Raw genomic sequence first — 27,205 nt, forward strand, 5'->3', positions numbered from 1 at the left:
CTTCTTTCAAGTCACATTTCTGAGATAACTTAAGTTTCTATGAAAGAAAGTGACATCTCAGCTCAGGTAATGCATTAGAGGTGTGAGGTTAGAGTCTGTATATATTCCAATCTTGAGTCAGACTGGTTCTATTTATAAAATGTCACATGGATTATTAAAAATATTGACTGCCTACAGATTGTGTGCTTTTGAACAAAATAGAATGTATTTTCAAATTCAATTTTCCAAATGCAAATTAACCCCATAGACTTATATGTTGTGTGCTTGCATGTGAGGGAGTGAGAAAGAGAGTGTGTACATGGGGGGGGGGGGGGGGAGGGGAAGAGGGTGTGAGTTTACGTGTGTGTATGTGTGAATGATAGAGTGTGCGTGAGTGTGATGGGGTATATGCTTATGAGAGGGTGTGTGCTTGGGTGTGAGTAAGGGGTGTGTGTGTATGTGTGAGAGAGAGATTCGCAGACCTTTTCATGCACACACTCTCTCAGGCACACACACACTCCACACTCACACCCATGCACACTCGCACACACATTACCAGGCACGCATGCATGCATACACATGCGCGCACACACACACGATCGTTCCCTCTCTCTCCCACACACACAAAATTTCTCTCTCACTCCCTCACATGCACACACACACATATGGGGTGAATTTGCATTTGCAGAATTGTATTTGCAGATACATTCTAATTTAGTCAAAAAGCACACAATCTGTAGACAGTCAATTTTTATTTTATAACCCATGTGAGAGGGGCATGGATTGGATAAATAGACAAAGCTGGGGGTGTTTTCCCTGGAGCGTTGGAGGCTGAGGGGTGACCTTATAGAGGTTTGCAAAAAGGATAGGATAAATAGACAAAGTCTTTTCCCTGGGGTCGGGGAGTCCAGAACCAGAGGGCATAGGTTTAGGGTGAGAGGGGAAAGATATAAAAGAGACCTCAGGGGCAACCTTTTCATACAGGGATGGTACATGTCTGGAATGAGCTGCCAGAGGATGTGATGGAAGCTGGTACAATTGCAACATTTAAGAAGCATTTGGATGGGTATATGAAAAGGAAGGGTTTGGAGGGATATGGGCCGGGTGCTGGCAGATGGGACTAGATTGGGTTGGGATATCTGGTCGGCGTGGACAGGTTGGATCGAAGGGTCTGTTTCCATGCTGTACATCTCTATGACTCTATGGCATTTTATAAATTCCTACTTTGGAAATAGAACCAGTCTGACTTAAGATTGGAATACATACAGAGTCTGACCTCACATCTTTAATGCATAGTCTGAACTGAAATGTCACCTTTTTTATATAAGATCTTAAGTTATCTCGGGAATGTGACTAGAATTTACATATTAATGAATCAAAACCTGTAACCCATTCTAAAAGATGAAATACTCCACAGAAATTGAGGTTTGTTCAATATATTGCATCAGTGTATGATACTATCATCATATGCTATAAATTCTGTCCTACGATCCTACTCCTCTAGCCACTTGACGAAGGAGCAGTGCTCTGAAAGCTTATACTTCCAAATAAACCTATTGGACAAAAAAACTGGTGTTGTGTGATTTTTAACTCTACAGCCCTCTTTTCCAGGAATAACTTCTCAGAACAGCACAACGCCAACTTCTCCCAACATTATGAAACTGTCATCCCTGGAACCAAATTCATGATTTTGTTGCACCCTTTCAAACACTCTTACATCCTGTCAAATGAAGATGGTCAAAACTGGATTATATGCCTCAGTTGAGGCTAAACCAGTGCTTTATAAAATTTTTCCATAACTTCCTTGCATTTATGCTCTATACCCCTATTCATAAAGCCCAAGATACTTTATCAAACATTCTCTCAATTTATCCTGCTACCTACAATGATATATGCACATTGACACTCAGGTACATATATATTCATAGCTTTATAATTACAAGATACCATTTATATTGCCCTGATATGTTCTTCCTACCAAAATGAATTACCTTAGATTTTGTTAAATTTAATCTGTCATGTTTGCCCATTTCACCAACATATCGATATCGCCTCTATAATTTTAAATACTTCGAATGTCTGAACTATTTCCTGTTTCACTAATTTGTTCGTGCCTTTAAGCCTTGTAAACAATTTACATTAAATGGCAATATCATCCACACAAGGCTAAGTGTAGTTGGTGGAGTAGGGCTGTTTTTTTGGTTTGGTTTAGGAAAACTGGGATCTATTTGTTCATGTTATCCTCCTCTAGCGATATACATGCCCAGAAAAAAAGAGAAGTGAATTTGCATCGTGAAGAATTGGAGAAGCAGTGAAACAAATATTACTGGTGGTAAAGGTGAGTTGTTGGCACCAGAAGAATGCTATACACCTTCAGTATGGATATTCTAAATATTTACATTTTTTTTTTCATTTCTGGCCTTATAGACCATCTCTGCAGGAAGTTGTACATGTACGTGTACAAATTACTTCATCTTTCATTTTTGGAATGCAGGCAGAACTGGCAATGATTACATTTATTCTTGCTATCTCAGATTCCCTATGAAAATTATGATGTGCTTTCAGTTTGAAGTTATTTGCTCTAACTGAATGAAGGAGCTATGGGTAGAACCTTCTTTGGTCCTGAATGGCATGGACTATGGTTAGGTTAGCATCAGAATCATCTGAGAAATTCAGTGAGGGTTATCTTGATGTTGTGAGTAACTCACTGCATCTTAGATGCAACTGTTGTGCATCAAGGCAACATTTCACTAGGCAGTGAGAGTTGTCCATTATGGGAGATTATTGTTTGTTAATGTTCTTAAGTGCACATCACACATCATTAATATGCAGCCCCTATTTTACTAAACCAACTAGACACTGGGAATTCTTGAAATGGAAGTCAGGGAATGTACCTGGTGGCCTCAGCTTACTATTGGCTGTGAAGAGCTTTCATTTTGCTCAATACTAAACGGCACCTCAGGGCATGATCAATAGGCACCACTCAACTATGGACATTTGCCAACTACTCAGGATCCTCTCTGACCCACTTCGAACTACTTATGAAGCTCAGATCTGCATTTCAGGACAAACCAGCAACTGGCATTGAAAGGCTGCTGCAAGTACATTTTGTACACAAAAACAGGCACCCTTCTATAGGTTGGACTATGCTGCATCTCAAACATCTCGCTAGCTCTTATAGCATTTGCTCACCTGGTGCTTGCCTACATGCTTGCAGCATCCCTGCATTGCTTTGCTTTGCCTTGAATGCCTAATAGTTCAGCTAAACAACTAGGCAGCTATTTCAGTATCCCACCTGCACCATGAGCCAGGTGGTTATATGGCAAACGCACTGAGTGTGCAGCAAGCAAGCAGCCATGTCTCGAAGTCTTAGGGGAGTACTCCTCATGGAAGTCAGTGAGAGATTCCTGGTACAGTAGGTCAAGGGCAGCCTTCTATATCAATTCATGAGATTGGTCATGGTCAGGAATCCGATCAGGGTGTTCTCAGTCAAGAGATACACCTCTGCAGTCCAGGGAAGGGGATTACTGTCAGTCCTGGAGCTCCAAAGCAGTCAATCTGGCAAGTAGGGGCTTGGAATGATGGGTCAGTCTATCTGGTCTATCCAGAGAAATGATGTAGAAAGGAATGTTTGGGGAGAGCAAGGGTGGACGGCCACTGAAGCAAGAACTGGGGTGGGGGGGGGAGGAGGGGGTGGGAACAGGGAGATGATAAGTGTGAAGAGAGGGCACAACTGTGTCTGTAAGAAGGGGAATAAAGTAACACATGGATGGGAAGGTTGTCATGAAGGAGGGGATTTGTCCAGAGGAGCAACCTGTTTTCAAGAAGGGTACAGTGTATGACCATACCCAGCATGGCCATCTCAATATGCCACGTACTTGGGTGTGGGAGGGGGAGAAGTTTAGGTAGGAGCAGGCTCATGTAGGAGAAAGCGAGGACTGCAGATGCTGAAGAGTCAGAGTTGAAAAGTGTGGCGCTGGAAAAAGCACAGCAGGTCAAGCAACATCTGAGAAGTAGGAGAGTCGACGTTTTGGGCATAAGACCATCAGGAATGTGGAGGGGAAGGGGACTGAGAGATAAATAATGAGGCCTGGGGGTGGGGCTAGGGGAAAGGTAGGTGGGATGGTGATAGGTGGATGCAGGTGAGGGGAGTTGCAAAGCCCATGGTGTTTATCGGAAGGGCTATCAGAAAAGAAGTTTGTTCGGTTGGTGTCTCACCAACATATGAAGGTGGAGGTAATAAGCCAATGGCCAAAAGATGTTCACTGTTGATTTCCATCATGCTGAAAATTGAAACTATGCAGTGTGAAAGAAGATGGCTGCAACCATACCCAGAATGGGGGGGTAAGTGACTTGATATGTGAGGAAGCAGCCTGCAAACCTACCAAAGGTAGCCTTCAGAGGGCAACTACACACCTGTGAGGTCCCTAATCACTGGTGATCATAGCATTGGCTCCCTGTGGGCAGTTCACGTCCTGCCCCAGACATTGGTGACCACTTAATTCACAACAAAATTCTTATACACAGAGACCAGAGAAAGAATAGAGATGTTTGACCAAGAAGTGTAATAGTGTCAGTAGAACTATGTTTTGTTCATCTTGGTTCCACATACAGCAGCAAACTGTCACTACAGACCTCGATCCATTGTATATCCCAAATAGACATGAAATTCAACATGTCAGTGGCACACAATTACATTCAGGCTAGATAGAGACTCACTCAATGAAGTGTATTGTAAAATCAATTGAATTTGCCCAAATGTGATATTTCATTAGGGTACTCTGTCACCTGTACCACCAAAATGCCCTCAAAAGGCTTTTGAACGTTATTTCCTTCCCCTTACTTATTAGTCTTGTCTCAAGTTCCACAGTTGGGATGAAGGGTGTTTTCTATCCAAACCAGATTTGTTATTACACACTTCTGAGCAGGTGGAACTTGAAGCCAAGCCTCCTACTCAAAGGTAGGAATACTACCACTGCACCACAAGACAGCTTACTTGATAGCAGATTCTGTTGGCTCTGGAGGTGTGCTCAGACCACCCTGGGGACATCTGTGCTTTGGCAGTTTAGATTTTATTTTTCTGACCTCAATGTTGAAATGATGCAGAGAAGCTTGACGTTATTAAAAAAAACATGCAGTATGCACATCATAAATGAAGGCATAGGGTACAAAAACAAGACAGTTATAATGAACATTTATAAAACACTTATTCAGTCTCAACTAGAGTATTATGTCCAATGCTGGCCACTGTACTTTAGGAAAGGTGTGAAGATTTTAAAGATTATGCAGAAAATATTCAGAGAAGTAATACCAGGGATGAGAGACTTCCATTAAGATTGATTGCAGAAGCTGAGATTCTTCATTTTGAAGAAGGTTCAAGGGGGATTTGATATCGGTGTTCAAAATCTAAAATGCCTTAACAGATTAGATAGAGAGAAACATTGCCTTTGATGGAGAAATCAAAAATTGGGGGCACAGATTTAAGGTGATTGACAAAAGACCAAAGGTGACATGCAAAAATATTTCTTATTTACTGATTTCTTAAAACTTGGGGTGCACTGCCCAAGAATGTTTTGGAGGCAGATTCAATTATAGCATTAGCATTAGCAACTGACAAAAAAAAAAATCAGGACTACAAGAGACCAAGACAAGTGGTATTGTAATACTAACCAGGACTAAGGTGAAAAAAGTAAGGATGTTAAGTTTTATTACTCATGTTCAAGTCCCACCTGCTCCAGAGGTGTGTAAGAACATCTCTGAACAAGTTGCTTCGTAATTATCTAAAATTTCATTCAGTGAGTTAAAAACCCTTTTTTGGTTTGGTGTGCAACAAAGGTATATGGTATCTGATTATCTCACATAACCAGCATAATGGTACAATAATGAGCCTTTGCAGAATTAAGTGCACAGCATTTGTACAACAGATACTGAAGCTAACTCTTCAGCCATACGAGGACATCTCAACATCTACAGATATTATCTTGTTGAAATCAGGTAAATGCAACAACCGCACCCATCTCTGAGATTAAAGAAGGACGCAGGCTTTGTTTCTGGCTATAAATCCTGCTGCCAAATGACATGTTAAACAAAAGGGAAACAACGTGACACTTCTGCACAGTAAAGCAGCATGTTAAATTTATTAAATACACTGATCATTGTTCTATCAATTTATTCAACCAAACATTATGTTCTTACTTCAGTGCATTTTAATAGTAAAATGTTGTCATTAAAGATAAACTTTGGAAACCATTGCATGAAATTGTAATTAAAAGTAAAAGATAGAACCCAACACAGCTATTCGAAAGTTTGGAAAGGTGCAAAACTGATATTGCAATGTCAATGTTACCTTCAGAAAACCAGAGAGTTAAAGAAAGTTTTTTTTTGCTTCAGGATGAAAGGGAAATCAAGGAAATGGTGAAGGATAATAATGGAAATGTAATCAGTAAATAACTCAATATAATGGAAGGCGACTAATTCTCGAATGTTGCATGTGTTGTTAATGGAAACTGTAAACTACCAATGATTTAAATCTACTTCAGTGATTGCTAGTGGCACCATCCATACAGAAGTATATGTTGGGAGGTTTTCATTAAGAAGGGCAGTAAAGACAAGCCAGGGAACTATAGACCGGTGAACCTGACCTCGGTGGTGGGCAAGTTGATGGAGGGAATCCTGAGGGACAGGATGTAAATGTATTTCGAAAGGCAAGGACTGATTAGGGATAGTCAATATGGCTTGTGCGTGGGAAATCATGTCTCACAAACTTTGAGTTTTTTGAAGGAGTAACAAAGAAGATTGATGAAGGCAGAGCAGTAGATGTGATCTATGTGGACTTCAATAAGACATTCGACAAGGTTCCCCATGGGAGACTGATAAGAAAGGTTAGATCTCATGGAATAAAGGGACAACTAGCCATTTGGATACAGAACTGGCTCAAAAATAGAAGACAGAGGGTGGTGGTGGAGGGTTGTTTTTCAGACTGGAGGCCTGTGACCAGTGGAGTGTCACAAGGATCGGTGCTGAGTCCTCTACTGAGGTACAGTTAGTAAGTTTGCAGATGACACCAGAATTGGAGGTGTAGTGGACAGCGAAGAGGGTTACCTCAGATTGCAACAGGATCTGGACCAGATGGGCCAATGGGCTGAGAAGTGGCAGATGGAGTTTAATTCAGATAAATGCGAGGTGCTGCATTTTGGGAAAGCAAATCTTAGCAGGACTTATGCACTTAATGGTAAGGTCCTAGGGAGTGTTGCTGAACAAAGAGACCTTGGAGTGCAGGTTCATAGCTCCTTGAAAGTGGAGTCGCAGGTAGATAGGATAGTGAAGAAGGCATTTGGTATGCTTTCCTTTCTTGGTCAGAGTATTGAGTACAGGAGTTGGGAGATCATGTTGCGGCTGTACAGGACATTGGTTAGGCCGTTGTTGGAATATTGTGTGCAATTATGGTCTCCTTCCTATTGGAAAGATGTTGTGAAACTTGAAAGGGTTCAGAAAAGACTTATAAGGATGTTGCCAGGGTTGGAGGATCTGAGCTACAGGGAGAGGCTGAACAGTCTGGGGCTGTTTTCCCTGGAGCATTGGAGGCTGAGGGGTAACCTTATCGAGGTTTACAAAATAGGATAGGATAAATAGACAAAGTCTTTTCCCTGGGGTCGGGGAGTCCAGAACCAGAGGGCAGAGGTTTAGGGTGAGAGGGGAAAGATATAAAAGAGACCTGAGGGGCATCCTTTTCACGCAGGGCATGGTACGTGTATGGTATGAGCTGCCAGAGGATGTGGTGGAAGCTGGTACAATTGCAACATTTAAGAGGCATTTGGATGGGTATATGAATAGGAAGGGTTTGGAGGGATGTGGGCCAGGTGCTGGCAGGTGGAACTATTGGGTTGGGATATCTGGTCGGCTTGGACAGGTTGGATCGTAGGGTCTGTTTCCATGCTGTACATCTCTATGACTCTATGACTCTATTTAGTTGCAGCCTCATGAATAGCTGCTATTGGACATATTAATACTGTTGTGACATCCATACACACACTGGATGTGGAATCACTGAATACATTTACCTAAAGTGGAATTTAATTCCATTAGACTGCGACCATTGCCTGTTCTGTTCTCCGCACTCTTTCACGAAGCTGGGCTGATTTGCCAATGAATTTGAGAAAGGTAGAGGTATTTAGGAAAAAATAAAGCAGAGTAATAATCTGATCAAAAACACATTGGGAAAAATAATAATGAAAGAAACAAAATGAGTGACAGTGAACAGAGTTAAATATCCACTGAGACCAGTCTAAAGCTGATGTATTTCATGAAATCACTCAGCTGCTGTGAATATCACAATTGCCAAGTATTATTACAAGAGATTATCACTGAGGTGACATGTTAAGCAACAGGATTTCCAGTCAGGTTTCTTGCATGCTCATTAACAAGCACATGGTGATTTCCATTACAGATGTGTTCGAAATCTGTGTTAGCATTAGGCTCAGCCACGGGTCTCTAGGGTTCAATTCCCTCCTGCCCCAAAGATCTCCCATGATATGCCTGAACATGTTGATTAAAAATTAGGCTTAGCTAAGGCCAGTAGAAGATTAGAATTTTAAATTATGATGTGGAGATTCTGGTGTTGGACTGGAGTGGACAAAGTCAGAAGTCACACGACATCAGATTATAATCCAATCTTTCGAAAAGCAGCCCCTTTTCCTCACAGGCTTTGATCTGTTTCAGATATGCTGCCTACTCGCCAAAGCACAGATGGGATTTTGGTGTTAGTGGAGCAGTCTTGATGCCCTTTCCCACTTTGATTGTTGTTCATGCCCAAATTAGAGAACTGAGAATTCGATTTCACCCTGCTTTGTAAAACATTTTTAAGTAATATCTGGTTAACTGTGCAGAGAGGAACTGTGTTGATTTTCCAGTGTGCCATACATCATTAGAGGTTACATTTTTCAGTTAGAAAGAATATCATTCAAAATTACACTCAGGTAGCATGCTGACACTTGATAACCGTCTAGCTGTTTAACACCAGACACTATTTTAATCCTTGGTTTAAATTCTCATTTGCAACAATTGTGTTACAGCACTTTTAACATCTCAAACATTAAGTCAAACACTGCAAGAAAATGCAGAGAATAACAATGACCAACAGACAGCAATGTGAACCCTATGGCAGGGCAGCCATTGATCTCACAGGAAGTGTACCAAAAGCCTAAGATTTCCATCATTAGGAATTTGCGTGTTTGTCTTTCACTCTCTAGTTCTTTTCATGAGTCTGTCTTAATTCATTGCCCACCCCTTTCATCTCTTCTGCACAGCTCAATACTTCATGTAATTGTTTTTGTATATGCAGAATTATTGCAGGTTTTGATGATTGGTGAGAAACTGTTTCTACTGGAAATGGTGACAGTGACCAGAGATTTAAAATAATTGACAAAACAACATAAAATAATATTTGTTTAAGCAGCTTGTTTTCATGATCCAGAATCCACAGCGGGTGGAAACAGTTTCAATGGTAACATTTGAAAATGAACCAAGCTGAAATAGCTCAGTTGGGAAGAGTGTTAGACTAAAGATCTAAAGGTGTGTGGTTCAATGCTGGGCTTTGGCAAAATAAGCAGCATTCATTTAGCCCTTGTGTGGTACAGTGGTAGTGTCTCTACCCCATGGACTTGGAGGCCTGGGTTCAAGTTCTACCTGTTCCCGAGGTGTGTAATAACCTCTCTGAACAGGTTGATTAGAAAATGGGTCAGAAGGAAAAATAAGGCTAAGTTGTGTGGAAATAGTAAAACAGTAGGACTAATTAACTAGTTACAACAGACTGAATGGCTTTATCATGATTCTACTATCTCTCTTTGACATTTTTATTCTCTTTTACCTTTTTGTACATGGTTTCTGATGGAGCCTGTATGTGGTATTTTCTACTGTCTCAGAATAACTTTCACACCCCGATTTCTCTGAAGTTGTGCAGTACATTGCATTGCTTCTGATCCAACTATGCCTGACCTCAGTAAATCAAGATGTGGATGTGCCGGTGTTATACTGGGATGGACAAAGTCAAACGTCACATGACACCAGGTTATAGTTCAACAGGTTTATTTGAAATTACAAGCTTTCAGAGCGCTGCCTCTTCATCTGAAAGCAAATAGCAAGTCGGTTCGTGGATTGGTAATCAGCTATTGTTGACAAAGGTCATCAGCCTGGCAATAACATTGTGGTTGGCTCTTGGCAGTTGAATAGCTTGTGGATGCAAATTATATTGCCATAAACCACTGACTGCCAGAGGGGAGGTAGAAAGCCAATTTATTTTCTCTCATCATTGTCAGTAAAACTGATGCTTTTAGCCAATATGGCAGATGGTTTATCATTTATGAACCAGTCGCTTAAAATGACCAATATTGGCAGACGTTGTAAGATGTCTGAAAGAGGAGGTAATGTATCCCTCTACAGTAGAAAATACTTGAATCTGAAGAAAGCCACTTTATCTTCCCTCACCATTTGCTATAAGGTGATGCTTTTAATCAATAAGTCAGATATTTTGTAATTTGTAATTCAGTTGCTCTGTGCCTTTTGCAAGCAAGTGAAAACTACCTGGAGATGAGAAATTGAAGAACAGCTAGTCCTGGCATCTCAGCAAACCCTGTGGATAGGGGCCAATGATCTGCCTTCCAGTTATTTACCTCCAGCAATAACACCAGTGTTTATCTGACTCCCTGACTGTGCCTTTCTGTATGTATATGTAGGGAAGGTTTTATAAGCAAGTTAGAGTTTTAAGTATTGGAGTTATATGTTGACAGTTCATAACCATTTTACCGTTAACTAGGATGTATTTATTTGTAATCAATAGTAACTCTTGTTAAGTATAGAGGCCTGCTGCATGTTAACCTGGGTCTAAACAGATAGGTAAATTGGAGAATTTTTGCACACTTTGGCACAGTCTTTAAATTTTGTGATGACTCCAGGAATAGTAGTGCTTGATTTCTAACATGCTATCCCAGTCATGGGTAACAGAGTACTTTACATTACCAGTTATGTTGAAATTGCTAAATAATTTGCTTTCTGGATGAGCTGCCACATTTTTTGGACATTGAAACAATTTGTTCAATGTCATCATTTTATAATTTTAGCCTTTAATATTACAACATTTGAAAAATGTTACAGAAAATTGAACATTGCTATCTCAGTAATCTGAAAGCAGCTTCCTAATTGTTTAATCTATATGTCCACTACCTTCCTATAAACGTTAATCCCAATCAGAGAATTTAATGACAGATTGAAAATGATGATCTCAATAGACATTACAATTATTATATTATCCACAGTTTGGATAATAGTTTGATGCAAAGCATTTCAAAATCTTTTTACAGCATTCCAGCTTGAATTTTTGCACCCAGGTCAAGAATGCTGTGTTGGGAAAATTCCCAGCTTTGCAAACTTAATACAGGAGGAAGTGCCCTGGATAATCTAATTTTCATTCCCAGGCAATTGTCATCTGTGAACATAGTTAAGACTCTACCATTGGAAAGAATTCTCTCTCTCTCTATTTCTCTCCCTCCACTCCCACCACCTCGAAAGAATTCAAGAGACACGCACAGAGACTAAGGAGGCAGGGGGATGTGGGAATCATGAAGTGGCATAAGTTGGCATGGATTGACATGGTAGTATGTGTGGAGGTCAGCTGTGGGAAAGCCTGTCTCATTCATTCAGCACTTCGTTGCTACCCCCAACTTGTCTCCTCCCATATTACCCATGCAAAAGCTGAATCTGTGTGTAGCTATCTCCATGAACCACAGATGTGCAAAATACAACTTAACACTCTTCCCACCTCCCAGATAAAATGATAGGTTTGGGGTTGGGAACTGGACTTTGGCTGACTTGGAACCCTTATCCATCATTACAAAATTCAGGCCTGTCTACGTAATTTTATGTGTCTGCTAATTGCAGTTGCTTGGCTCATGCATGTTTCAAACAAATAATTTTTAAACATGTCCTTAGATTCAACACTTTTCTGATATTCTTAAATGATACAGACCATTGTGCAAAATAGATGTCATTTATTTTCATTGAATTTCTTGGAACATATAATCAAACATATTTAGCTAACTGGATTCAGAGCAGATATAGAAGCCTAAACTGGGCATCCATGAGATTTTTGGGCTATGAGCAGCAGAACTCTATTCAACCACAATCATTAACCACATGGTCCAACCCATCCATCATTATACAATTACTATCAATCCAGATGGAGAATCCCAATTCAATTAGAAGTGTGCAGGAGAGTGTGTCACGTGCGTCATCAGACAAACCTAAAAATGAGATGAGAACCTTGTGAGACTATAATATGGGAAAAAAAAATTATTTCAAAAATATACTTTATTCATATATATTTAATCTATACAATTGGACATGTCATCATTCTGTAAACATTCCATTTCTTTGCGTATCGAAACAGGGTAATCATTCCTATTCACAGGTTGGTGCGATTACATTGAGCTGAGACGCCAACGGAGCCCAAATGACTGCGTGGGCCCCCTGTTCTTCTTAGGCAGGCAGATGTTAGACGGTGGTCTTTCCCCACCGCGCCTTGGCGGCAGCTGCCCCAAGCTTCAGCGCGTCCCTCAACACGTAGTCCTGGACCTTGGAATGTGCCAGTCTGCAACACTCAGTCGGGGTCAACTCCTTCAGTTGGAAGATCAACAGGTTTCGGACCACCCAAAGAGCGTCCTTCACCGAGTTGATGATCCTCCAGGCACAGTTGATGTTCGTCTCGGTGTGCGTCCCGGGGAACAGGCCGTAGAGCACGGAGTCCCGCGTCACGGCGCTGCTCGGGACGAACCTCGACAGACACCACTGCATTCCTCTCCAGACTTCCTCTGCATAGGCACATTCCAGAAGGAGGTGTGTGACAGTCTCGTCCCCCCCGCAGCCGCTTCGAGGGCAGCGTGCAGTACAGCAGAGAGTCCGGGCGTGCATAAATGATCTCACAGGCAGAGCCCTTCTCACCACCAGCCAAGCCATGTCTTGGTGCTTGTTGGAAGGTTCTGGCGATGAGGCATTCTGCCAAATGGCTTTGACAGTCTGCTCAGGGAACCGCTCGACAGGATCTGCCCTCTCCTTTTCCCGAAGGGTCTCAAGGACACTACGTGCTGACCACTTCCTGATGGACTTGTGGTCAAAGGTGTTTTTCTTGATAAATTTTTCCACGAAGGACAGGTGGTACGGAACGGTCCAACTACTCGGAGCGTTCCGCGGCAGCGAGGCCAGGCCCATCCTTCGCAACACCGGGGACAGGTAGAACCTCAGTACGTAGTGACACTTGGTGTTTGCATACCGGGGATCCACGCACAGCTTGATGCAGCCACACACAAAGGTGGCCATCAGGGTGAGGGTTGCATTGGGTTTTTTTTCCCCCATTGCACCGGTCATTGTACATTACATCTCTTCGGATCCGGTCCATCTTTGATCTCCACACGAAGTGGAAGATGGCCCGGGTGACTGCGGCGGCACAGGTTCTGGGGATAGGCCAGACCTGTGCCACGTATAACAATACTGAGAGTACCTCACACCTGATGACCAGGTTTTTACCCGCGATGGAGAGCGACCGTTGCTCCCAACTGCCCAGTTTCTTTCTCACCTTCCTGATCCGCTCCTCCCAGGTCTTGGCGCACGCCCCAGCCCCCCCCGAACCAAATACCCAGCACCTTCAGGTAGTCAGTCCTGACGGTGAATGGAACAGAGGATTGGTCGGCCCAGTTCCCGAAGAGCATGGCTTCGCTCTTGCCTCGGTTTACCTTGGCCCCCGAGGCCTGTTCGAACTGGTCACAGATGCACATGAGTCTGTGCATGGACAGCGGATCCGAGCAGAAAACGGCAACGTCATCCATGTACAGGGAGGCCTTAACCTGCAGACCCCCGCTGCCAGGAATAGTCACCCCTCTCAGGCTCGCATCCTTCCTGATGGACTCGGCAAATGGCTCTATGCAACACAAAAACAAGGCAGGAGAGAGAGGGCAGCCCTGCCTGACTCCAGATCTGACTGGGAAGCTATCTGATTCCCAACCATTGATTGAAAAATATGCATGCAAAACAGTGGAAGCAGCATGAAATAGACAGAACAAACTGATTGCACATCCACTGGACCAGATCAGAACTCTGCACTTCCTGGTGTGTCCAGCAGTGAATGGTGATGAACACTTAAAGAACCAAGAGAAGGGAGTTCAATGAAGACATCCATCCTCAAGATGGGGGAGTTAGCAGGTGAAATTAAAAGACAAGATTGAATAATTTACAATAATCGTTAGCCAGAAGTGAATGGTCCATCTTTGCTTCTTAAGGTACCTCAGTTTCACAAATACCAGCTTTCAGCCAATTCGATTCAATCAATGTGATACCAAGATACAATGAACACACTGAAATCGTCGATCAAATCATTGCTTCTCTACATTCCTGTCCTGTTTGAAGACATTCTTTAAAACCCACCTCTGACCACACATTTTGGTTTCTCCACATGATAGTTTTTTCTTTAACTTGATACCAGTTATTTTTGGTTATGTCTGCGTGGAGTACTTTTGAGACATTATTGCATGGTAAAGAACTATATAGTGCAAATTGTCATGGCAATGTTTCGAACCTTGGGATATGACAGCTAATGTTACGGATGCCTTTTCACCATTATTCAACTGAATGGAATGAATACTGAATACAAGCCGGACTTAGTGGACTGTATCGTAACTACTCCTGTTATTTATTCACATAGAAAAGCTCTTACAGGAAATCTCTGCTCTATCATCTTTCACTTAAAGTCTGAATACTTTTTCCAGTAGATTATTCTACTTGTCAGTGTTAAATGTTACCTACTTTAGTTTGGGCCAATTTGCCCAACAGGTACAAGCAACAGTAACATATTTCTACATAGATTAGCCACAGTTATTTAATTTTAAGGCAAGTGTCTACAACTGCTACAGATTTAAAGGAAGACAAAAAAAAATGTTCAAAGATGCATTTGTTCTGCAATTACAGGATTGAATTCAGTTCCAGACAGGCAAAATTCTGGTCACATTGTGGAACACCTGCCTGACAACTTTTAGTTTATTTGTTTCAGACCAACTTCAGGCATGTCTGGATACATGCAACCACAGAACTGTTTCCCAGAAGTTACATACGCCAATGTTTCCAGAGTGAGAAGAGGCCTGCAGTTGATCTCTCAATACTTAAATTAAGTTTAAAAGTCTATTGTGCACTTTGCAGACAATATGTGACATTAAGTGGCAATAACCCTCCATGCAATGTCAACCCACACATTATTGCCTCTGGGGAGCTTCATTTCACTTCTTCCCAAAGTCACGTTGGACCTAGAATTCTAGATTTATGTGATCAATTTACAGAATTGAGAGTTCTGGATAGAGTGGACATGAAGAAGATGTTTCCACTAGTAAGAACAATTAGGACCTGACAGTACATCCTTTGAGTGAAGGGATGACCCGAGAGAACTGAGATGAGGAGTAATGTTTTCAGCCAGAGAATGGTAATCTGTGGAATACATTGCTGCAAAAGGCTGCGAAGGCCAAGTCATTGAATTTAAGATGGAGACAGACAGGTTGTTGATTAATATGGGGATCAAAAGTTATGGGGAGAAGGCAGGAGAATGTGATTGAGAAGCATTTCAGCCTTGATCGAATAGTGGAGCAGACTTGATGGGCCAATTCTATTCTTATATCTTATGGTCTTATGATTGTGGGGAACCTGAAATCACTTTACACAATATTAAAACTGTACCTTAAATTAAATATGTCAGCATATTTGAACAGAAAAATGATCCTACATATACAATTTGTAACCTAATCATACAAATGCAAAACCATGAAATGAAATACTATACTTGGTAAATTTTTATGAGACTTTTTTAATGAAATTGTTATTTTGTAGATTACAGAATACAAAGACAATGTTTTTTTTTTCGAGTTCTATGCATTTGGAATTTCATATAAAGTGTTTTAAAAATTTCAAGCTAGACCCCAAAGTTATATGTCAACGTTGTCTGCTTATATACAACCATAGTTTTGTTCTTATACAGATGCCCAAAAGTCCAATCCTAATCAAGTATTTTTTAAGGTAGAGCTGATGTATATTTCTGTACTTTTGATGAAGATTAGGTCTGTACAGTGTAGTCTTTTAAATCCTACTACATGGCCTCTCTGAGCTTTCAACATGAGTAAGAATCCACATTTATAATAAATGTGCTCTGTGGGACCTTAACAGCTAATGAAAAGGAAGAGTGAATTATACTCTGGAGAATATTTAACATCAGCACATAATGAAATATTAAATCTGGATAGAGTTGACTCCGCCCTACCTTTGCAATACTGTACATGATGACGAATAATGTAATCTTAGTAAATGGACAACAGGGTGAAGTGGCAAATAGATATTTATTTTTGAGCTTCTCCATGTCGATAAAAGGTTGAATGTGCACAATTACTGAGATGGAAATACCAAAAACTGTCAACATATAGTTATATATATTTAATTATTCTAATGGTTGAGATTCTTACAATGTGTACTAAATTTACTTTGCATTTCAATATAAAACTGAATTTTATTCAGAAAGTGCTTCATTGTTGACTTCAAAGGTTTATTCTATTTTTAATATATTCTTTGGTGAAGTAATGAATATGAAGAAATTGAGCAGTGAATAGAAGAATTATAGTTGCTTTACCAAAACAAAATCAAGCTCATTATGAAAAAAACCCTCAGTTTTCAGTTTCTAATAAAAAAAAACACAGAAATGGACATTTATGATGGCTTAAAGCTGTGGTGGAACCCACATTAATTCATACATGAGAAACTGGATTAAATGCTTGCATTTAATTTTTATTCAATCCTACAACTATTGTTTGTACTTGTGCTTAAATTGTTTCAGTGCAAATGTCAGGGGTTAATGTCAATGGTCAGTAATTTAACTAATGATGTAATCAAAACAAAGAAAGGATAATAAGAGAGTGAGTCTGAGATGGAGATGCAGTAGAAGCAGCATTCTGAATTAGACTATAGTAATATGTATAGTGTGAATAAGTAGTTGGAATCACTTTACTGAACCCACATTATTGGTAAACTGCAGCAGTTAAGACAACCAACCAGTTCAACACTGTAGGAGGCAGGGAAAAGCTGAGCCTTAAAGACAGATTGGACCATGGTACAGATCTTAAGAACTTTATATCAGTATTTTTCAATGAAATCAGCCATTTTACCCCAGAGAACACAGGAACAACAAACCTAGCCGTAAAATTTTGTAAACAAAAGATCTAAAGAAAATTACTTTTTGCAAAATGGAAAAATGATTTTAAACAAACTAGAAAGCAGAGGTTGGGGAACTGAATTGGAGAACAAACAAAAAGTCACAGTCAGAATCTTGCTTTTTGAATTTGTACATTATTTGCTCCTTTGTAAAATGATTTAAATTAAATCTATAGTTATGCTTCCACTTTTGCAACATAAGCATTACGTGTTTTTCTTCAGATGAGCATTGATATCAAATATAGGTCCAAATCTGATTTTAGAGTCAATTGAAGTCAGGTAGCATGAGATCACCTTCAGGTGGCTATCCTTCACTGAATCTGTCTGGGATCCAGAGATTCTTGCAATCTAGATACAAAGCAAATACATGGACCACATGAAATAACGACTAAAAAAAAATGGCATGGAGTTTCTATCTGCCCAGAATGCATTTTAAACTGTCACTTTTGCTGAAGTAAATTTACATGCAAGTTTCCAACTAAACATATTAACATAAACCTAACATCTCCTCTGAATTATTGCAAACAAGTAAGGAGCTTGAACTCTGCATTTGCTAGTATCTCAAAAGCGTGCCTTGCCAGGAACTGACTGATTTAATACTCAGCCTTACTTTCTATTTGATTTCACTTGTCGTCTTTGATCTATCAGCAGTACAAAACTAGGGCAGAATATTGCACACTTACATGATGAATGAGCTCTCCAGAATGGAGTTGGGGGAGGAATCCACAGCTGGATCAAAATATTGTACACAAACATGAGTAGTACAGTTTCAATCAATGAGTGGAAATGAGAAAACCTTTCCAACAAATCCAGAGTCAGATATGGCTGCTCTCTCACCCTCATCCTGTTAGTGCATTGTATAGAACCCTCTTGCTGAGTCCATCAGGAAAGATGTGGGATAAGAGGGATGACTATTCCAGGCATGGCATCCATTCAGGTCAAAGCTTCCCAATGCAGGGATGATGTCATCGTCTTCTGTTTGGTTGGGTCAGTCACAGAACCATTGAACGATAGAAACGTGATGGCACCGAAAGTGTACTTCCACTCCTTGTGTCTGCATTGGCTGCACTAGTTGCTAATTCTAAACCTTCTTTCCAGTACCTGGTTCATGGCTTTGCAGATTACAATGCTTCCAGTGCCAATCGAGGTTTCTTGCAAGCGCCTTGAGGGTTTCTGACTCAGCCCCCAACTTGGGCAGCAAATTCTACATATCCTCATGTCCCCTCCTCTGTTTTAAGGAAAGCAACCCTGGGATATCCAATCTTTGCCCATATCTGCAAATTTCAAGCTGGGCAGCATTCTTGTACATCTCCTCTGTACTTTGTCTGCAGCAATTAAATCGTGCCTGTAATGTGGTGATTAGGGTGTACACAACACTCCAGATACAGTCTAACCAACTGAAGAGCACCTGCAACCAGTTTGCATGGGCCTCCGGAACCAAGCTAAATTGCAGCTGAATATTGCGTAAGAACTGGACTAACTGATCCTTTATCAGCTTCACGGCCAGGTCAGATTATCTGAAGGTGCTGGGTCCAGTGTGTTTGCTAAAAACCAGACGGAGAATTATAAAACAAAAACTTATTTCTTCTCTATTCCAGATAAGAAACTGGTCATTGGTGTGAAGCATTGCTTGACATGGTAGATTGATGTGGTCCATTCTTCACTTCTGCACTACGACAATCACCTAAGTCAAAATTAATTTTGCCTGGAGGTCAAAACCTGATTGGATACACAGGTGCACATATACACTATACTGACAATTAGGTGAAGGGGGAAGAAATGTACCCAATGTTGCCTTCTCCTGATGGCCACCTTTGTCCATAGACTCTCAGTGTGTAACACCAAATGTCACTAAATGTTGAGATTCTATTTATTCCCAGTGTTGTAAAGGTTGGGACAAAAACAAAAATTGCTGGAAAATCTCATCAATTTGATCCATCAAATCCATACCAAACCTCTGAAGACCATCCAACAGAGATCCATTCCACCCCCTGACTCTCTTGCTGCATTTCCCATGCTAACCCACCTAGCCTGTACACCCCTAGACACTGTGGGCAATTTAGCATGGCCAATCCACTTAACTTGCATGTTTTTGGACTGTGGGAGGAAACCCATGCAGACACAGGGAGAATGTACAATCTCCACACGTATAGTCACCCGAGGGTGGAATTAATCCAGATCCCAGGCACTAAGAAACAGCAGTGCAAACCAATGAAATACTGTGTCACCCTTTGTAAAGGATGGGTCTGACCACATTGCCATGGAATGTTCCAAATAGTAGCATAATGCTGTATTACCTGTCCATCATGGAGTAATTAAGGCAGAAATGCACTCTTGACCATAACTCCATCATACAATGGTCAACAGATAATGTCCTAGGGGTCCTGCAGATAAATGAAGTGGTAGGTCAAATTGGATGGCTCCACTTGACAACATACTGTCACAGTAATTTGACAGAATGCTTTGACAGAACCAAAAAAAAACAAGCATAAGACTTAGCTTGACTAGTGGTGAGGAAGGCTTTTTCCATCAGATCCAGCTTATCGACCAAGAACCTCAACTGCTACTCCCTCTGCATGTTGCTCCTTAAGTTTGCTGTGTTGGGGGAAAGACTGCTGTCCTCCTCTTTGTAGAATGTGTTTTTGCCTTTTTTAAAATAATTGTTAAAAGGATGTCTTGAGAGAGATACAGAAGAACCCCTTGGGCTGTATGCCTTGCAAAAAATGTACATTATGAAGATCAGGAGTACTGAAATTGTAGTGAGACACCTTTTAATGAGTGGACACCTTTTAATGAGAAAAATGTTATTGAAATTGCGCTTTCATGAATTTCCATTTGGAATGCTTTGCTGATGGGCTGTAAACCTAACATGGCATTCCTACTGCAAACATCAAAACTGTTATTGAGAGTAGGACATTCAGTATGAAGGTAAACTGAGTTTTGATAAAAATTATGTAATATTCAAGTTGAAATGTTTTGTCTTTTTTTAACAATTGTTAAAAGGGAAAAATGAAGTACATAAAAACTGTGATCTGCAGTTAATTGAAGTCAAATAGGTGCTGCTTCATTGACTGAACTTAGATTAACTTTAATTGAAATGAAAGTGATTGCAGCAGCACTAAAAACGAAACAAACTGCAGCCAGGCTTCAATTGACTGCGGAACTCCAGGGAAACGTGATGAATACTCGAGTCTGTGTACAGGAGAATGTCAGCACTATGTGAAGAGAATTCTGACATGGAGCAATCAGTAGGATCCCATCAGTCTGCTTTGGACGCGTTACCAGCTTCGTGTGCAGGTGCTGCATTGGGTTACAGGACTTTTGAAATGCTGTAAAAGTTCAAGTTGACAAATGTTTGCGTTATTTAATTGGGTTACACCTAATTTTTGCAGATATGAGCAGAAATCAAATGGGAGCTCCAGGCCATCTTCATGACCATCTTTATGCTGTGTATCCAAAACAAAGTTGGTCTCACGGTTCAACTACAAATACGAGTTGTAATAATATTGCAACAACGTAAACTTCTCCCGGCCTGTCTCTGTAACCTGCAGCTCTACCACTCACCCTCCCTCGTATCTGTGCTATTCCACCTCTGCCCTTTTGAGCATTGTCGATTTTTAAAAATCCACAATTCGCTGTTAAATCTCTCAACTCCAGAATGCCTTCTCTAAAACCTCTCTCCTTAAATCCTGCTTCTCGCTAAACCTGCTGTAAATAAAACCGAAAGAACTGCGGGTGCTACAAATCAGTAACGAACACAGAAATTGCTGGAAAAAGCTCAGCAGGTCTGGCAGCGTCTGTGGAGATAAATTCAGAGTTAACGTGTGAGGTCCGATGACCCTTGCTCAGAACAGTGACGCGTCTTCGAATGTTAGAATGTTGATGGGCGTGTGATGAATTAAATTAGACTAACTCTACTGTTTCTGAAGATCTTGCTATTTTAATTACAGGGATTTATGAAGGTACTGACGTTGAGATTGGGGCACAGCCACCCAGCCTGGCAACAAACAAAGATCAACCTCAATGAGACACATTTAAAGACCGCGTTGAAGTACCAAATATATTTGTGTGCATAAAACACTGCATACTACAGGGATTTATTATGTGACATGCTCATTTGGCAATCACCATGTCTGAGTATCTAATCAATAATAGTAACCTCTTAGTTTAACGGGGAAAATGCCATTCGCGTCTAAGTGTGTCTGCCCAACCTATCGGAGCTTTCTCTGTTTGGACTTCTATGAAGACAGGATCAGAGCTTTGGCGAACGTGTCCATAGGGGGTGCATGTGTATTAACTACATGACAGGCAAGCAGAGGAGAGTCACAGCTTCTTCCAAGCTGGCATTGAATAGGCTGGTTTAGTCCAATTGCTTGTGTCAGAGCGAGCAGATGACATATCCTTCTTCCTTTCATTTGCTTCTGATATTGCTTCTGTAGTGGCAGCTGCAGAGCCTAAACAATAAAAAAAAACCTGTTTTGTCGCAATAATGTAAAATGGATTCTTTGTTGCATCAATATTTTGTACTCCAGGAGAGTACAGTGTAAAACGTGCGTCGGGTTTAACATAAGGTGGGCAGTGACTTACGATTTTTGGGGGAAAATTTAATTCCACCCCACCTCCTCCATCCCGATTGGAAACGAGCGGAATGATAGCGACATTCTGACTGAAATAAATGTGGTTTTCTTGTCACCCGGAGAATACACATCCGAGCTTTTAATTGTGGGTGTGTATTTGTGTTTATTGAGATACTTTGGAAAATGTGGAGCAGAAAATGTTCAGGAGCATTCTTTCACCTCTGGAATCCTCACACGGACGATACAACTGTATAATGTATCCAAAAAAAAAACAAATCCACATGGTTTTGAATTGAAATCAGCGACAAAAGAGGATTCCACATTTCCACTCGTGTACAATGGACTCTGCTGTCATCAGTCTGGGAACGGCTTATAATGAGAATGGCTGCAAATTGAAGTATAGGAGGCAACAGCCTGTTATCTCTTTGTGTTTACCCACACTGGTTAGAACCCAGTCACTCTGGGCTACCGTATAGAGAGAGCATCACGAAAGAGAGCGACCCTGCTTTGCCTTGGGGGTGGGAAGGAGGGAGGGGGAAAAGCTGAGGGATGATATTCTTGCACGGTGCAGCAGGGAACTTGCGCAGTTGGGACTACGAGGAGTGGATTTTTTTTTTCTCTCTCTCTCCCGTTCTGCGAGAGAAAGCTCGGAGCCCGGGCTGGCCAGCTGGCGGGGTCAGGGATGTTCTGGGCTGGAAACAAAAGGGATGTTTTTCCAACAAAAGGGGGAAAAGAGCCGGAGAAAAAACGCTGGCACCTTCTCTTCTGCGCAGTCTCACACTAACCCTAAAGTCATTCTGTGAGCACTCACCGGAAGTTCAGCTCCCTGCCATGACTGGGAAAGAAGAGGTATTAGTATTGATGATGATTTTAACCTAGTGTTACCTTCTGGAGTGTGTGTGTGTGTGTGTGTGTGTGGGAGAGAGAGAAGCGTGTGTGTTGTGGCTTAACCGTACATCGTTTGGTAAACACGGTACGTGGTGGTGGGGGTGGGGGGGGGGGGGAGCTGCTGCTGCTGCTGGTTGGGTTGGGGTGTGGATGGGAAACTGGGGTGGGGAGATTGGGGGCGTTTGAAGAAAGCAGGTCGATCCCGTTAAACGAATGTCTCCTGTTCCTGTTTCAGAGATGATCGGTCTTCAGGGTGGATGAAGAAATTACACTCTGCCACCCCCAACCTTCCCCCCTCCCAAAAAACACACACACACACACACAAACACTGAAGAACAACAACAAAAGGAGACAGAGAGAGTGAGAGGCATCGCTTCGGTTCAGTCCGTCCCTGGGCGGCGGCGGCGCTGGCGCTGATGATGAGGATGAAAAGGAACTTTGTGGTTTTCCGTTGGAAATGGAAAGCTTGAGGCACTGACTCGAGGAGGAGGAGGAGGAGGTGGGAGGGAGGGAGGGGAGGGGGATCGAACACTGCCCGCCGCCACCTCGATGGCGAACGCCAGTGAGCTCGAAGAGACCAACAGTTCTCTTCAGAATTACGCCATCACCGCCTCCGCCGTCAAACTGGCTTCTCTGGGATTGATCATCTGCATCAGCCTGACCGGGAACCTGCTGCTCTCCTTCCTCATCTTCAGAGAGCCGAGCCTGCACCGCGCTCCCTATTACTTCCTGCTGGACCTGTGCCTGGCCGACATCGTGCGCTCGCTGCTCTGCTTCCCCTTCGTGATGATCTCCATCAGCAGCGGCTCGGCCTGGACCTACAGCTTGCTGAGCTGCAAGATCATCGCGTTCGCCGCCGTGCTCTTCTGCTTCCACGCCGCCTTCATGATGTTCTGCATCAGCATCACCCGCTACATGGCGATCGCCCACCACCGCTTCTACTCCAAGAGGATGAGCGTGTGGACTTGCGTGGCGGTCATCTGCATGGTGTGGACCCTGTCGGTGGCCATGGCCTTTCCGCCCGTCTTCGACGTGGGCACCTACAAATTTATCCGGGAGGAGGAGCAGTGCATCTTCGAGCACCGCTACGTGAAGGCGAACGACACCCTGGGCTTCATGCTGATGCTGGCGGTCATCATCGCCGCCACCCACCTGGTCTACGTCAAGCTCATCTTCTTCGTCTACGACCACCGCAAGATGAAACCCGCGCAGCTGGTCCCCGCCATCAGCCAGAACTGGACGTTTCACGGCCCCGGGGCCACCGGCCAAGCGGCTGCCAACTGGATCGCCGGCTTCGGCAGAGGGCCCACCCCACCGACCCTGGTGGGCATCAGGCAGACCGCCCACAACCAGAACAAGCGACTGCTCGTCCTGGACGAATTCAAGATGGAAAAGAGGATAGGCAGGATGTTCTACATCATCACCGTGCTCTTTCTGCTGCTCTGGTCCCCCTACATTGTCGCCTGCTACCTGCGGGTCTTTGTCAAAGCCAGCACCATCCCACAGGTCTACCTGACCGCTGCAGTGTGGATGACATTCGCCCAGGCGGGGGTCAACCCCATCTTATGCTTTATCTTCAACAAAGAGCTGAGGATTTGCTTCAGAACCCACTTCCCTTGTTTTCAAAGCACACAGACGCCTAGGGAAGCTTACTGCGTTATTTAAAGACATGGGAAGAGAAGGGACCCATCCCCCTTTCTTCCCACAGCATGAAAACCCACGCACTGCGCACAACACACGAAAATCCAATTTAATCTTAATGATGTACATGCAGTCGTTTGGCGGATTAACCTTAGTCAGAGGACAGCCACGTCCAATGGTTTCTGTTTACATTGAAGAGGTGGGAGAGCTGAGTGGAGTGTTACCAGGACAAGTTAATCTCTCTGGAATACGAATTTAATGAGGCCACTTATTATTGGGATCGTTGGCCCAAATTTCGTAGATTTATTACCGAGTGTTCGAAAACGTATAGATCAGGGAATTAAAACACAAATAAGCACTTTCCCCAATCTCAGAGTGTCGTTTTACAACAAACGAATTTAAAGTTTGTTCGCTAGCTGCGCTGCCCTTTAAACTCGGCAGATTATTCACAAATATCCAGAAGACTAAATCGAACTGGAATGTAAAAAAATGTACAAATCATAATTTCAGTGACACGTTTCCCCCTTTCCAATTTAAGAACTCTGTCTGATGTACTTTCCCTTTTGATATTTTCTTAGCTTGTTTATCTGCATTGTAATATATTGGAAAAAAATGTTTTGACCTTTAAACGTTACTTTTTGCAATTTCATATCTTAATGTGCGTTTTACAAACTGTCTTTGAAAAACAGATGTCAATTTTAAATTACTTTCTCTAGCTAAATGTAAATAACAGTCTGATGGTTCAGTGTTAGCTGTAGTTATTGTCATACAAGTTAACAACTTAGTAAGTTATAATGTGCTCATAATTGATTCAAGATGGTAGCTTTTATTCCTCTTGTAATTTCCACGGTTTTTACTTGAAAATAAATTTATTGAGCAGAAGAACATTTTTCTCTCTCCACAGTGAGAATTAAATTAACAGGTATTCAAATTAAATGTACTTTGGGGTGCATTTTAGTAAAGATCACATTTGATAATTTATATAATTTATACTGAAAAGACAAAGCTGAGGGCCCAGTTTTCTGTCTTGATTCATAAGGAATGACAACATTGAATAAAGCTGGCAATTGCAGAAAGAAAGGTGCAATATCCAAGAAACTTTGTCAAACATCAGACTGGAGCTGACACATTATTTCAGATTTTGTCAGCAAAGATTTAGTTGAATGGTAGAATTGACGAGGGACAGAATAGCCAACTCTTGTTCCTAAAACTTTCCAACTAGGATAGAAACTGGCAAGTTTGGTGAAGTGCAACTTAAATCCTACTAAATTTTCTCACCATTTTCACACTATTATGCAAGAAATGACTGCCAAAAATGTCTACACATATCAGGTGAATGTTACCAGAATATAGTTACTTTGTTTAGCCTGTTGCTCACATTGTAATACAAATGCTTTATTGAACAAATGACTTGGATTAACATTTTACCAAATACTTCAAGATGTGGTACAACAGACATTAACAGCTATTCACCTTCCTAGCCAGATCATTACCCACTCCTTTGTCCATCAGTTCTTCTCCCTCTTTGGGCTCTATCCCCACCTATCATTTACACCTTACCCCCTCCCCCACCCTATCTTCTGCATATAAACCAACATTTTTCTAGCAACCATCAATTCTAGGGAAGGGTCATTTAACTCAAAACGTTAACTCTGATTCTCTCCACAGATGCTGCCAGACCTACTGAGCTTTTCCAGTGATTTCTGTTTTTGTTTTTGAAATAAGATGTACTGTATTTATTTAGGGTATATAACCTACTAAACTGCAGTGTAACTTATTCTGGAATGATACAACTCTTTCCCAAAAGTTAGAACAATTCATTATTTGCTTTTGTTAATGTGAAAATGAGAGGCAACACTTTTAAAATGAAAACTATAATTCTTTATTTGGCATGTTGGAACCCTGTCACAAAGTTGAAAAAAAATAAAGGTTATGAAAATAAATTTTAAATATACTTGAGGCCTTTTATTACCCATCCAATTTGCTAGCTATGTTTTGACTATAAAGTGGACTACGACATTGTGATGGTTTGGAAATGACATAAATAAATGGAAGAACAAAAATAAATAAAAAGAAAAGCAGGAAAGAATGAGACTGTGGAGAACAGCTGAAATATAAACCATGCAATTTGATTGAAGGGTTAAAGTGAAAAGCTGCAGATGTGTTTGAACTTCAAATTAACATTAGTTCTCACAAAGAGGCATTTGAATCACACCTGTGATGTAAATTGGTATTAATGTGGTACTAGATTTGATACAATAAAAACGATCTAAAGGAATAATTGTTTATTGTTTTTGGAATTATATAATTTGAATATGGTCAAATATGTATGATGATTGGTAAAGTCCTTTATGATCCAATGTGAAATGACCAGCATAGTTTCTATTTCAGGTATCCAAAACTCAATAGATTAACTTGAAGTTTAAGAAATGGGAGAATTTTAATGAATTATTGTGTAATTCTGGTCTTAAATGAGGGTATCTACATATGCCAAGAGTGAATTACAAATGCATTCTTCCCAAACAGGATTAAAATTGTGTTCCACATTTATACATGAGCAAGTTATTTGTATAATTTTAAATAAAAATGTAATAAATGCTGTCTGAGAACCATCAGCATCATGTAGAAAACTTCAATACTTTCATTGGTTACACCAAACAGCTTTCACTTTCCTTGAAATTGTTTGATGACTAGACTGAAAATGCACTAAAAAGATTTTAAAAAGGATGGACTTAGTGACTTGAAAATTCAGCAGCCTCAGGTAATTGCAAATTTTGGAATATTAAACATTGAAGCAAAAATAAAATGACAATATCGTTGATGATTATAAAACTGAACTT

At 41.4% G+C, this 27,205-nt stretch overlaps 1 protein-coding gene and 1 long non-coding RNA gene across 2 annotated transcripts; one reads left to right on the top strand and one right to left on the bottom strand.

Moving 5' to 3' along the window:
* Positions 1-21,337: 21,337 nt before the first annotated feature.
* Positions 21,338-21,984, bottom strand: LOC148147968 (uncharacterized). Its single transcript, XR_015759421.1, has 2 exons — positions 21,847-21,984; positions 21,338-21,713 (listed from the first exon to the last, which is right to left on the bottom strand). It is a non-coding gene; the product is annotated as an uncharacterized LOC148147968 (long non-coding RNA).
* Positions 21,985-22,544: 560 nt separating this feature from the next.
* On the top strand, positions 22,545-26,966 carry gpr27 (G protein-coupled receptor 27). The gene is made up of 2 exons (XM_043708351.2): positions 22,545-22,685; positions 22,960-26,966. Exon 2 carries the CDS (start codon positions 23,274-23,276, stop codon positions 24,387-24,389), a length of 1,116 nt encoding a protein of 371 aa, XP_043564286.1. The 5' UTR covers positions 22,545-22,685; positions 22,960-23,273; the 3' UTR covers positions 24,390-26,966.
* The last annotated feature ends 239 nt before the right edge of the window (positions 26,967-27,205 follow it).

The sequence above is a fragment of the Chiloscyllium plagiosum genome, unplaced genomic scaffold (assembly GCF_037043375.1).
Source record: "Chiloscyllium plagiosum isolate Xiang-an unplaced genomic scaffold, Cpla_swu_hap1 HiC_scaffold_14, whole genome shotgun sequence".
NCBI lineage: Eukaryota > Metazoa > Chordata > Chondrichthyes > Orectolobiformes > Hemiscylliidae > Chiloscyllium > Chiloscyllium plagiosum.